The 12,833-nt window shown below is 54.3% G+C and overlaps 5 protein-coding genes across 5 annotated transcripts; 4 read left to right on the top strand and 1 right to left on the bottom strand.

The window, feature by feature from the left end:
* On the top strand, window positions 1-369 carry BGZ61DRAFT_470350 (uncharacterized protein; the record flags this gene model as incomplete). Its single annotated transcript, XM_046248068.1, has 1 exon — window positions 1-369. One exon carries the CDS (start codon window positions 1-3, stop codon window positions 367-369), a length of 369 nt encoding a protein of 122 aa, XP_046111629.1.
* A 3,048-nt stretch (window positions 370-3,417) lies between these two features.
* Window positions 3,418-4,108, top strand: BGZ61DRAFT_4115 (uncharacterized protein). The gene is made up of 3 exons (XM_046243270.1): window positions 3,418-3,634; window positions 3,700-3,903; window positions 3,976-4,108. The coding sequence occupies exons 1-2, from the start codon at window positions 3,510-3,512 to the stop codon at window positions 3,878-3,880; spliced, it is 306 nt and encodes a 101-aa protein (XP_046111628.1). The 5' UTR covers window positions 3,418-3,509; the 3' UTR covers window positions 3,881-3,903; window positions 3,976-4,108.
* Window positions 4,109-5,148: 1,040 nt separating this feature from the next.
* On the top strand, window positions 5,149-8,150 carry BGZ61DRAFT_337014 (uncharacterized protein; the record flags this gene model as incomplete). The annotated part of the gene is made up of 2 exons (XM_046239017.1): window positions 5,149-5,344; window positions 5,395-8,150. 2 exons carry the CDS (start codon window positions 5,149-5,151, stop codon window positions 8,148-8,150), a joined length of 2,952 nt encoding a protein of 983 aa, XP_046111627.1.
* Window positions 8,151-8,236: 86 nt separating this feature from the next.
* BGZ61DRAFT_437124 (P-loop containing nucleoside triphosphate hydrolase protein) lies at window positions 8,237-10,123 on the bottom strand. Its single transcript, XM_046244074.1, has 2 exons — window positions 10,047-10,123; window positions 8,237-9,970 (listed from the first exon to the last, which is right to left on the bottom strand). The coding sequence occupies exons 1-2, from the start codon at window positions 10,072-10,074 to the stop codon at window positions 8,355-8,357; spliced, it is 1,644 nt and encodes a 547-aa protein (XP_046111626.1). The 5' UTR covers window positions 10,075-10,123; the 3' UTR covers window positions 8,237-8,354.
* Window positions 10,124-11,074: 951 nt separating this feature from the next.
* BGZ61DRAFT_4088 (pyridoxal phosphate-dependent transferase) lies at window positions 11,075-12,829 on the top strand. Its single transcript, XM_046243200.1, has 3 exons — window positions 11,075-11,466; window positions 11,518-12,010; window positions 12,062-12,829. The coding sequence occupies exons 1-3, from the start codon at window positions 11,255-11,257 to the stop codon at window positions 12,665-12,667; spliced, it is 1,311 nt and encodes a 436-aa protein (XP_046111625.1). The 5' UTR covers window positions 11,075-11,254; the 3' UTR covers window positions 12,668-12,829.
* The last annotated feature ends 4 nt before the right edge of the window (window positions 12,830-12,833 follow it).

Genomic DNA, 12,833 nt, shown 5'->3' with positions numbered 1-12,833 from the left:
ATGGATCCTTTAAGCGACTCACATCATCTGCGCCCACGAACCATCAAGCCACCGTCTCCATTTGTTCCATCGTTCAAACCAAAGCCATCGACTCTCGCTGCACTCCGCGACGCCGTGACGCCGCTTCTTCTCACGCTGCTAGCCTGCATGCCGTTAGCCGCCCCCTCCTCTCACCAAATGTCTCGCTCCCCTAGCCTGACCGTTTATTCCGCCTCTGTCCTTTTGGCTGGCGCTCGTCTCGTCACCGTTCCAGCCCATAAATCACCCCACAAGAGTGTCCGACTTTATTGTCAGCCACAACGGGCCAGGTTCCCTTTTGATTCCGCATCCATCCGCTACAACACACTACCCGACTCGAGCGCCGCATGATAACTTAAGCCATGTATCCGTGCTACAATAGGCGAGGTAGATCACCTCCGAATACTAACACCCAGCTATTTAGTTGTCGGCGGCGCAGGAGATTGACGGCCTGTCACCGTCTCAGCCAAGACGCTCTGTTGCCCGACATGGCACGTGAAACCTTGTCGATGCCGATAAATACTGCTAGTCCCCAAATTGTTTTCGCCTCGGCATAATATCAAATCGCTTTCTCGTTCGGTTGATTGACCTCGGCGTCGTCCTGCGTCGTCCGGCTTCCCGGCTTGCAGCCCGCCGCCATCTCACCGGAACCTCACCTCTTGCGTACTCATCCTCGCTGCCTTTTGACCACGGCCCTGCTGAAAATAGATCAAACCTGCTCCAGAAAACCGGGGCTTGCGTTGCATCATCCTGATGTAGCACCCCTGCCTGACTCACTTTCGTCTCCAGCCCAGTGTGCAGTCTTGTGATGCCCGGCCAGGCTTCACCTACCCAGACTGGGCAACGGGACCAATCACGCCGGCCCCAGCACAGCTCGTCTTCGCATCGTCTGGGGTCTGCTTGGCGCCGCAGGCTTGTCTCGGCCCTCGTTTCCAGACCCTTGCACGGCTGGGCTTGCTGCTTGGACGCTATGTTCAGATGGCGCCCAAAGCCCCGGCCGAGCCCCTCATCAGAACGTGTTCCATTGTTGCCGACCTTTACCACATACCGTCCGTGTCACTTGTCGACAGCGGTGTATCTCATGAGCCCCTCACACCAGTTCAGCACTAACACGGCGAACAACAAGTCCGCTTCGTACGGGGAGTGAGATGTACGTACAGCATACGGTACTATAAAAGTACTCTCGTCGTGGCCATCGCGCATCGACGAGGCGGCCGCTCCCAGTGAAAGCAAGGAAACTGCCCCCCCGCTGTGTCTCGCCAGCCCCGGGGCATCATCATCCGCCCGAGACACATTCAATGCCTGCTGAAGACAGATACCACCGCGACGGGCGGGGATGCAGTGGCAGCGAGTCACCTTGTCTGCTTCGCGCCACGCTGAGGCGACATTGGTCCCAAGCTCTAGCCCCTCGTCTAGCTTGCTTGCCCTCAACTGTACGGCCACGGATGAGGTCAGACTGCAGTCAGTCGCTCAGTCACTCTTAGGCCGGCCTGCCTAACTCTCGTCAAGTCACGTCTTCCTCGCCGCCGAATGTCCTCCATTTTCCCTAATTCCTGACTCTTCAAATGCATGTCGCACGCTAATCGCGACCCCGTGAGCCTTTCTCAGACGCGCCGCGTTTTCGTGCTCTTGGGAGGGTCACTTCGTAAACATCCTGGGTCTAGTAGACAAACCGGCGTCATGGATTTCCCAATTCAGCAGCCTGCCGCTCCCCCTCGCCATCACATGGATCGACCGCCGGCCCCAGAACGCTGTTCACCGGCCGCAGCCACGCCAGTGTGAGATATTACCAATGACCATATTCCCGGACGGGACTGGTAGCCAGCTGGGACGAAGACCTAACACCACGCCAGAGTCCAGATAGTGCTGTAGTTGGGTAGGACAAGAACAAGACACATGCGGCCTGCTGCAGGCCCGGGTCCACAGCCGTCCCTCAAACGACGGGGCCACGCCGCAGCCCAGCGTAGGTAAATCTCTCTCATGCCTCTTGTCACCAGCGCCTGCATAGCGACTCTGCTGCATAGCGACTCTGTTATAACTTGTCGTTGGCCGCCAGGCGCTGACTGGGTGCCGACTGGTGCGCGTCATTGTCGAGCGGGTCCTTGAGGGTTTGACAAGGTAACACGGATCTCTTGTGGCCTTGGAGACACGCAGACACGCATCTCGACATTGCGATTGCCGACGCCGTCCCATCAACTATGACCTCGGAAGTGTGGAGGTGATGCCAAGCCCAGACCATCACGGAGACCCCATTCTGAATAGCGCACGGCCGATGAGCGAACTATTCAAGGCGAAAACCAGCTGCATGAAGGGCCTTCTTCTCCTCCTCAGCGCCATCAGCGCCGGTCCAATGTTGGTCCAGGCTTCACTCCGTGCGGCTGGCTTCGGGGCCTTGCAACACGTCCAACATCCCGTCATTCCGCTGGATTTCAAACCAGGCTGCAGGGATATTCGCGACTGCAACGGTGGACTAAGCTCACAGCCAAGATCGCCCCATCCGTGATTGGCCTTGCCCGGATCCCGGCCCTTGGTGACATGAATTCCGCCGCCACAGCTGAAACCGGGCCTTTAATATTGGATCCTAGCATGAAGGGCCATCCGAAAGAGGGAGCCTGCCGAGAATGATAATCAATAGAAATCCCAGGAGGAAGCCATGAATCTGGAGAGCGTGTCAAGCGAGCCATGGTTTACTAGGTTCATGTAGACCACTCTCGGCCGACCCGGCTGCGATACAGAAAACCGGCCTTGGCCGGAAGCGATGGGATTGTTCATCAAGAGGTAGTATTGTGGGAAGAGGCGTATCCTATCCTGGCCAAACCTTCTCGGCAAGTCACTGCTGAAAAAGGCAGCGATAGTCCATATGCAACATGAAAGCAACGTCTTTCGATGGCATAGACAGATCTGTTGGAAGTCCACTGACTTCCAACTGTCCCACTGAGAACCTTCTAGTTCGCGGGCTTTTCTAGTCTGGCCGTTGGCATCTGCGTGGCTTCACCCATTTAGCCACGGTCCTCGGCAGGGTTTCTTTGTAGAGACCGGCCATGTGACCATATGTTCAGCTTCGAAGACGACAATGCAAGTCATAACCACCTGCAGTTTCGCGTCGGGGGACATCATTCTCCACTCATACGCGAAGTCGAGGAGGTGGTGTCGATACGGAAGGCTCGCACCGTGAATGGCTCACGGGTTGTAAGAACGAGTTTGGAGGGAGGGTATACTTGGCTTCCCTGTCTGAGGTCACTTCGTGGCCTCGGAAAGTGCGTATCTCCACCTCTCTATTGGTCGCCGCGTTTGCGTGCATCATGAGGACGGTAGAGGAGCCCACCATCAACATGCACACGGGCAGGCTAGCTCACACCCCCAGTACCCATCCCACTGCACTTTGTTAGACTGTTGGCTCCGAACAACCCGGGTCATTCTAGCTTAACTCCAGCAGCCAGCCGAAATGCTGTCGCAACTGACAATAGAGTAGCTGCGAGAGATCTGGCCCCATGTCCTCGCAGATGTGGAGGGTGGCTTATTCTGCATCTAAGGTACGGGCGCTATTCCTGAAACTCAGTCTTGCAGGCTCAACCAACCTCCCTACAGTGTCACAGCCTTGGAGGCCTGAGACAAGGTATACCGCATCTTATTGTCTGGAATTCAGGCTGCCGGATCGAACTGTAAAGCTGACCATGATAGGAATGACATTCATCGCTTGGAGAGGATTATGAGACCGCCAAGATGGAGAGGCAAGTTTCTCAGCCTCCACCAGTTCCGCATCACACAAGAATGCACGAGCCGACAGTTAAGACATGGCCCAGTAAATCCTTGGCAGCATAACGTGGGGTGGGCACGTTGTTTCGCCACAGCCCATCGATAACCACTTAAATGGATGCAAGCTTGGTAAGTTCATGTCTCACCAAGCTCGTGTTGACTAAACAGACATTGCACTTGCTCAAATTCGGGAGCGTCCAGACGCTGTTGGACGCCATCTAGAGCTGAGCTCCCGGATCGAGCGGTACCCGGTGAGGTCGATATGTCATGATCAATGATATTTCTCGTCCTTGCGCTATGTGTTGGTGGCATAGAGGGCGGGGAAATAGGCGTCCACCACTTTGCATCACACCGACATCTTGCCGCGTACCAGAAGGATCCGGCAACAGTGACGTCTATGACGTCTCGAAGCGAGGACGCCCAGATAATCGGATGAGGTCGGCTTGCGTTGCAAGGCGGCTTGGTGATTTCGGATACGCGCTCCGCCACAATGAGACTTAGAGCATGGTCTCAGAGACCTTCAGTTCCGAGGTCTCACACCATAAGGAGGCAGAGAACGCGTCACCATACGTTCGTAATCGTGGCTCGCTTTTGTTTCTTCGCTGCCGTCTCCACTCGGAGAGAAGCGTTCCCCGGAGAGGAGCCTTCCCCAGAACGTGTTTCTCAACACTCATGCTGGTCAATAGAACCCGGGTCGGCTAACTAGATCGTGAACTCGTCAGCACTAGATGTTTCTGTAATGTCAGCTGGCATCTTCGATTGGATAGCAGTAGAAATCAACCTGAAGGTCAGGCCAGTTCGAATCATTGTTTTGCATAACGTCTCACCGTTAGCTTAGGTTGTCAAGGCTCCATCTGTAAGCTGTAACTGTCAGATCGGGGCCACGATCGACGTGACAGGTCCCGGGCAAGTAAGAAAGTAATTACGAACGGTCGTCCGTTACAAACCCTCTCTTGCCGTTGCAATTATCTTTTGCATTCAGATTGTTCGATTCAAGTATCTCATCATGCAACGGGTAGAAGTTGAGGCTGAAGTCATGGTGTTGATGCACTGCGGCTGGGTGTGATCACGTGATGCGCGTAACCTCCAGATCATGTGACATAGAATCAAATAGTTCCGAACGGCCAGAGTCGAGCTCCATTTCAAAGCAATGGAAAGAAATTAATCAGCTTAAGAAGAGTCACCGTTCGATCCGAACCAAGACCTTCATTTCCCAGTTGATCGAGTGTTGGTGTAAAGTTCGGGCGAAAGATCCTGTATCGATAAGAAACGCACTAGCCGCTTTGATTCGTCTGCCAAAACGCTGAACAGCATTCTCTTCACCAGCTGCATCTCAGATCGCCATCAAGAGTTGAGGGAGAAGAGCCAGCCAACATGACAAGCTTGAAAAGGACTCATGAGGCAGATGCTCTGGCATCAAATATCTCAAGCAAGGTCTACGTCCGCTCAACTCGCAGCGGCAAGGTCCAGAAAATCGTGAGAGAAGTCTACCTCCGAACCGACATCCCGTGCTCCTCCAAGCTCTGCAAAATCTGTCTTCAGGATGCGCCGAGGAACGCAGCCCAAGAAGGTGAGTCCCCAGTTCGTTTATTCTGTCACGCCCACCTAACGGATTTCCAGTCCAGCCGTTTGTCCTCTCGGACAAGCCAGCAGGCACCAAAAGTTTTCCACAAGGCCATTACCTGGTCCCCGACACTAACGCTTTATTGAACGTGATGGATCTTTTTGAGCAGAGCTCGAGTTTCTATGATGTCGTCATTCTGCAAACTGTGTTGGAGGAGCTGCGAAACCGATCATTGCCTCTCTACAACCGGTTGGTTGGTCTCACCAAGAGCGAGGACAAGAGATTTTACGTTTTTTTCAATGACTTCCGACTGGAAACTTTCGTTCGGCGTGAGCCTAACGAGTCTGTGAATGACCGAAATGATCGGGCTGTTCGATTGGCTGTGAAGTGGTATGGGGATCATCTGGCTCAGACCAAAGCAGAGAAGATCCCAGCTGTAGTGATGCTCAGCGACGATCAGGACAACCTCCGAAAAGCCAAGGCGGATGGTCTCCACGCATATTCTCTCAAGGAATACGTCGGCGGACTAGAAGATGGCGAAAGGCTCCTTGACATGGTGGCAGAGTCACAGAGCCAAGGAGGTTTCAAGAAACCCGTTCAGATGCTTTATCCCGAATATTTCACCTTGTCGAGGATGATGACAGGAGTAAAGGCTGGCCTGATGCACCAGGGCATCTTCAACGTGTCCCCGTACAACTACCTCGAGGGCTCGATCAAGGTCCCAGCATTCCCTAAGCCGCTGCTTATCCTGGGACGCGAGAACATCAACCGTGCCGTGGATGGCGATGTTGTGGTTGTTGAAGTTCTCCCAGAAGATCAATGGAAGGAACCGTCGACAAAGATCATCGAAGAGGAAGCAATCACGAGGAATGAGAATGCAGATGCTGAGGACGGCCAGGACTTCGTGTCAGAAAAGGAACGGAAGGCCTTACAGGAACAGGTGAAGAAGACACAGAAGAGCACTTCTGAAAGCCGCCCACAGCCCACAGCCAAGGTCGTCGGCGTCATCAAGCGCAACTGGCGCCAGTATGTCGGCCATATCGACCCTTCTTCTGCCAGCTCGTCTTCCCAAGGCCGCAAGCAGGCCAACGTCTTTCTCATTCCTATGGACAAGAAGATCCCCAAGATTCGCCTGCGCACGAGGCAGGTGTCCGAGCTGCTCGGCAAGCGTCTCTTGGTGACTATAGATGCGTGGGACCGGGACTCGAGACACCCTATCGGACATTTCGTGCGATCTCTGGGAGAGTTGGAGACTAAGGCGGCCGAGACGGAGGCTCTACTCCTTGAATGGGATGTTCAATATCGACCGTTCCCCAAGACAGTCCTCGATTGTCTTCCGAAAGAGGGCCATGATTGGGTGGTACCTGCTAGCACCGAGGATCCTGGTTGGAGAGACCGAGAGGATCTCAGAGAACTCCTGATTTGCAGCATTGACCCCGTCGGCTGCCAGGATATTGACGACGCCCTGCACGCGAGAAAGCTCGAGAACGGAAACTTCGAAGTCGGTGTCCACATTGCGGACGTCTCAAACTTCGTTAAGCCAGCCAACGCCATGGATACGGAGGCGAGCATCCGAGGTACCACTGTCTACTTGGTTGACAAGCGTATTGACATGCTTCCGCCGCTTCTTGGAACGGATCTCTGCTCCCTCAAGCCATATGTGGAGCGTTACGCCTTCTCCGTGCTCTGGGAATTGAACGAAGACGCCGACATCGTCAACGTACGCTTCACGAAATCGGTTATCAAGTCTCGCGAGGCGTTCAGCTACGAACAAGCCCAGCTCCGAATCGACGACGCCTCTCAGCAAGATGACCTCACCAATGGAATGCGCACGCTGCTTGCGCTGTCCAAGAAGCTGAAGAAGAAGCGAATGGATGCCGGTGCTCTCAGCCTCTCGTCCCCCGAAGTCAAGGTCCAGACTGAATCTGATGAGTCTTCTGATCCCATCGATGTCAAGACTAAGCAGCTACTGGACACCAACTCTCTCGTCGAAGAGTTCATGCTTTTCGCCAACGTCAGTGTTGCTGCCAAGATCTACGATGCCTTCCCGCAAACCGCCATCCTCCGTCGTCACGGCGCTCCTCCCAAGACCAACTTCGACGAGCTCGCGAACCAGCTGCGCACCAAGCGCGGCCTAGAACTGCGCACCGACTCGAGCAAGGCCCTCGCCGATTCTCTTGATCAGTGCGTCGACGAGAAGGACCCGTTCTTCAACACTCTTGTTCGTATCATGGCCACCCGTTGCATGATGAGTGCCGAGTACTTCTGCTCGGGCACCCAGGCATACCCCGAGTTCCGCCATTATGGTCTCGCCTCTGAGATCTACACCCATTTTACGTCCCCCATCCGTCGTTATGCCGATCTTCTTGCTCACCGTCAGCTCGCGGCTGCCATTGGCTACGAAGCCGTCCACCCGACCGTCCGCAGTCGCGGCCGTCTGGAAGCTGTCTGCAAGAACATCAACGTTCGCCACCGCAACGCACAGATGGCGGGCCGCGCCAGCATTGCGTACTACGTCGGCCAAGCCCTCAAGGGCAAGGTGGCCGAGGAGGAGGCATTCGTCATGAAGATCTTCAGCAATGGTTTCGTGGTGCTGGTCCCACGATTCGGCATCGAGGGTCTTATTCGCCTCAGAGATCTCGCGGAGACCGAACCCGAGAGTGACTTCGATGCGGAGACATACACTCTGACAACCAAGGGCAGCCGAGAGGTCAAGGTGGAGTTGTTCCAGAAGGTCAAGGTTAGAGTCCATGACGAGAAGGATGAGATGACGGGCAAGAGGGGTGTCAAGATGGAGTTGATCGAGTCATAAACGACATGGAATCACTCAAAGGCTGATTGAAATGCGCCGCGGTTGGCAATCTACAATAGGAACCGAGATAGGAGTTAGGAAATAGAATGTTTTATGAAGGTATATGCACGGTCTAATCCGTATTACCAGCCAACCTTGGAACGCCAAACTATCCTATGAACAATTCATGCACCGTCCGTCATTTTTAGAAGCACCAAACTATCCTCACTGCCCCATAACCTCCGCATTGTCAGCGGTGTCAACAGCATCGTCACCCCACAAGCCATCAAGCTTGAACTCGGCCGCCCACTCGGTGACGATCTCCTTCTGGTCAGCCGCAACCTCGTCCTCGCCAGCGTTCTTCAGGCCAGACTTAGCCGGGGTAGTGCTGGACTCCACAGCCAGAGTGGGAGCGTCAACCCAGCCCTGGATACGGCCATCACGCCAATCAGTCACGACCGTCATGGCGGCGGCATTGATGTTGGGGATGCCGCCTCGGCCGATGCGGCCACGCTTACGAGCGACCTGGACGAGGAAGTCGGTTGTGGTATCGCCGTCGGTCCGGCTGGGCAGAAGCGCGGGAATGTCGTAGACGGCGGTGAGCTTCTGCATGAGGTCGGGGGTCGCAGAGAGACGCTTGAGGAGCAAAGAGACGGCAGGGATGGGGTCTTCGATCTGCTTAGGGGGGATGGCGTTGAGGAGAACGAGGTGGGCATGCGCCTCAGTGGCGTTCTTCAAGGACACAAGGCCGGCAGACTGGGTCGAGGAGGAAGACGGGAAGACAACACCAGGTGAGTCCAGGAGAGTGAGCTTGCTGTCAATCTTGACGGACCGGATGCTTGTGGTGACGCCAGCCTCGGCGCCCGCGGGGCAGGCCTTGTTGGAGGTGGGAGCCTTTCCGCTCATCCTTGAGAGGAGCGCGTTGATAACGGAGCTCTTGCCCACGTTGGGATATCCAATGACACCGACAGATACGGCGCGCTTCAACTGGCGGCTGGCGGCGAAACTCTTCAGGGCCTTGAAGAGAGCGGCGGATGTGCTCTGGACAGTGATGTCGCGGTGGTTGAATGTGTGGGCGTTGGAAGCGGCGTTGGAGGCCCTGAGAGGTAGGGTGGGGAAGTAGCGGCGAAGGTAGACGAGCCAGTCTCGCAGGACCTTGGGAGGAATGAGATCGGCCTTGTTGAGGATCAAGATGAGTCGCTTGCCGCCAGATGCGGCAGCCATGACACTACGCTCGACTTCGCGCGAGCGAGTGGCCTCGGGATCGCGAGCGTCGAGGACGTACAGGACGACATCGGCTTGCTCGACAACATTCTTGAAGACCTTGTCGTAAGTTTTCCGCGAGGAGGCCTGTGCGATGGGCATTTCACCACCACGGTCGTTGCCAGCGTCGCTCTCGTCGTCCTCATCCATATCCTCGTCGTCGGCAAGCTGTCGGTCATACTTGGCTGCAGCAGCACGAGCGCTGGCGATGAGGGCGGCCATGGGGTTAGACTCATCCACATCTTCGTCCATTTCGTCCTCGTCCATATCCTCCACGTCATCCTCCGCGAGGTCGACGTCCTCCATGACTTGCTCGGTTTTGGCACCACCCGTCTTGGCGGCCTTGGCCATCTCTTTCCGCTTCTGCGCATCCTCGGCCTTCTTCACGCGCTTCTCCTCAATCTCCTGGAGAATCTTCTCCTTGTAGGGGAAGAGGTTAGGGATTCCCGGGTCCTTCTTGAGTTTTGATCGCCATTCTGGGTTCTTCTTCGCGAGCTTGCGCTGCTTCTTTTGCTTGGCGGCCGATGCCTTCACGATCTTGTTGCGAAGACGAGTGGTCCCGCGCTTGGACGTGGGCTCTGCACTAGGGTGTTAGTCTCTGACGTGCATTCCCGCATGGAATTGAAATAGAGGCGACTGGGAGGCATAGCATACTCTTGGGCTTGTTGATTGAGCCGGCCATTTTGGATCAGTTTGCGTGAAGATATCAGCTTGACTGGGCCGGATAGGTGAGAACCAATTTTCGGCCATGGCAAAAAAATTAAGTGGGATACTGATTCTGCCGGATATTTTCTTACACCGCTTTTCCGCTACCCCACCTTGGCCTGGTTTTTTTGGGCGGGAAGGTGCGTCCCCAGTAAGTTAGGAAGGAACCCACCACCCAACCAACGAGATCTCAGAATGCCCCATGAACCGTCGTGTGCGGGAGGTGTATTAATTTGTGAACCTGTTCTCTTCAAGAGGCTTGGGGATTAAGTGAACTCCCTATCATTATTATTATTTAACTCATTTAATTATCTAGGCTTTGGGGACTCATTCCCAATACACAAGTCCAGACCGCATCTTTATTGAGTATTGATTCGCACGCAGGTACCGGCCCCCTCTCCCAAGCCTGAGCTAAAGCAATGCGCGAGTATGCGCAACCAAAAGAAACATGATTGAGCCAAGTGCCTACCTTCAATTTAAATTCTCCTTCATACATACATTGAAAATGATTACTGGGAGGAATAATTACTAAGATGAGGCGCATTTCTTACTCTGGTGTATTGTGTGCATTGTTTGATACTGTCTTTGGGTCTGATAATGCATGTACATGCGGGTGAATCACAATCCTCCCTTTAAATTCAACAACTACTGTTTTTCCAAACTCCCGAACCTCGCCAGTGAGTCGTTCATCAGATTCTGGCAAGTATTACTCCATCTTCGGGTTCTGCGATTGGGCTTCAGTTACGATACGCCGAGGTGGAATCGAAACCCGAGACCCGAAACCCGACGGGCGTGACGATAAGCAAACCTTCACCAATTGGAGCACTTACCATCGGGTTTCTATCGTGAGGATATCGCGACCAGCAACGTCTTCGGCGCCTCGGGATCGGATAAACGACCAAATTAGAATCGCATGTTGTAGGTCAATTCGTATCAATTTCTATCGTAATTCGCAATGTCGTCGAGGCTTGTAACCCCGGCATCATGCCACAAGGCTTAAAGTGATAGGGCGATGTCGGATCTCAACCGCCGTCGCTGGCCGATAGCAGAGGAGAACAACTACTTAAACTTGGCACCATCCCGTATTCCATCAGTAGCTCAACAACCAACCCCCGACTATAGTACAACATTTTCTTCTCATCGATCGAATATCCATCATGTCCGCAGAATTTGCCCAGCTTCTCCAGACCAAACTAGACGCGGCCACAGCTCGATATGCTGAACGCAACCCTCGCTCCAAGGCATTTCATGACGAAGCTGTCAAGTCAATGCCCGGTGGAAACACAAGAACCGTCCTGCATGTTGGGCCGTTCCCCGTGGCTATGAAATCCGGAAAGGGATTCCAAATCACATCAGAGGATGGTCACACGTAAGTCCCACAGATGATTATTCACGGAGGAGTGCATTAATAGGCCATTAGATACACAGATTTGACGGCAGAGTTCACCGCTGCCCTCTATGGCCACTCTAACCCAGTCATTCTCTCAGCCATCGGCGATGTGCTCCAGAATACTGGCATGAACATTGGCGCAACAACATCTCAGGAGCAAGTCTTTGCCCGGGAGTTGTGCCGACGTTTCCACATTGAGCACGTTCGGTTCACCAACTCTGGAACTGAGGCCAACCTGCACGCCTTGGCGGCCGCGCGGGCGTTCACGAAGAAGAGAAAGGTCGTTGCGTTTGGCGGAGGCTACCATGGCGGCGTTCTTGGCTTCGCAGGGGACAAGCCCGGTGCGAATAACGTCGACCATGAGGACTGGATCGTGGCAAAGTACAATGACCTGGAGAGCGCTCGCAGTGCCATTTCAACCGATGGCGTGGCTGCCGTCATCCTCGAAGGCATGCAGGGGTCCGGCGGTGCTATTCCAGGAAAGCCAGAGTTTCTAAAAGGAATCCAGGAGGCTGCTGCACAGGTAAGCCATCCCAATATCCCGTTTAGTAGATGTTGAATTAACCAGACGCAGGCTGGTGTTTTGGTGATCCTCGACGAAGTCATGACCTCGAGATTCACGGCCGGAGGATTGGCCGAACTGCAAGGACTGAGACCGGATCTCAAGACCTTTGGCAAGTATCTCGGTGGCGGTCTAGCGTTCGGTGCATTCGGCGGCAGGGCAGACGTCATGGCAGCATTTGATCCTCGACTTCCTGGAGCCCTTTCTCATTCGGGCACCTTCAACAACAACACACTGGTGACCCACGCAGGATACGCAGGCCTAACCAAGGTTTACACGCCCGAGGTGGCCAGCCAATTCACCAAACGAGGAGACGAGCTTAGGGAGAGACTCAACGAGGTCACCAAGGGCACCAGGGTTTGCTTCACAGGCATGGGGACCATTCTGGGAGTCCACTTTCCAGAGGATGGCACTCGAGATTTTGAGCGTGGTGGTGTTGTGAAGGAGAATCAGGGGCTAAGGACCCTTTTCTGGTTTGATATGCTGGAAGAGGGCTTTTGGGTTGTCCAGCGAGGCTTCATCGCCCTGGTCTTGGAGACTCCAGAGTCTGAGTTGGAGAGATTTGTCCGTTGCGTGGAAGCATTTGTTTCCAAACATGCAGGTCTTGTCAGGTTGTAGCTGGTAGGGAATTAGATGCCGCATTGGTATTTAGTAGGTGCAATCTCGGTGAGAGTTTGTTCTATCAAGTCGGAGGTCGGAAGTAATCCAAAAGTTCCAGCGTGAGGATGAGAATTATTTTATAAAATTGCCCCAACAATCATAATGAGCGTAACTTGTAACTTGT

Source organism: Ilyonectria robusta (genome assembly GCF_021365365.1).
Source record: "Ilyonectria robusta strain PMI_751 chromosome Unknown BGZ61scaffold_1, whole genome shotgun sequence".
Lineage (NCBI taxonomy): Eukaryota > Fungi > Ascomycota > Sordariomycetes > Hypocreales > Nectriaceae > Ilyonectria > Ilyonectria robusta.
This window is presented reverse-complemented; position numbering and strand designations above follow the sequence as displayed.

Bases quoted from the DNA above. Each gene is read 5' to 3' on its own strand.
- BGZ61DRAFT_437124 (XM_046244074.1), bottom strand. From the start codon at position 10,074: ATGGCCGGCTCAATCAACAAGCCCAAGA. The intron at 9,971-10,046 runs GTATGCTATGCC...ACCCTAGTGCAG, and splicing joins CTCAATCAACAAGCCCAAGA to AGCCCACGTCCAAGCGCGGG.
- BGZ61DRAFT_4115 (XM_046243270.1), top strand. From the start codon at position 3,510: ATGTCCTCGCAGATGTGGAGGGTGGCTTATTCTGCATCTAAGGTACGG. The intron at 3,635-3,699 runs GTATACCGCATC...TGACCATGATAG, and splicing joins CCTTGGAGGCCTGAGACAAG to GAATGACATTCATCGCTTGG.
- BGZ61DRAFT_4088 (XM_046243200.1), top strand. From the start codon at position 11,255: ATGTCCGCAGAATTTGCCCAGCTTCTCCAGACCAAACTAGACGCGGCC. The intron at 11,467-11,517 runs GTAAGTCCCACA...ATAGGCCATTAG, and splicing joins ACATCAGAGGATGGTCACAC to ATACACAGATTTGACGGCAG. The intron at 12,011-12,061 runs GTAAGCCATCCC...AACCAGACGCAG, and splicing joins TCCAGGAGGCTGCTGCACAG to GCTGGTGTTTTGGTGATCCT.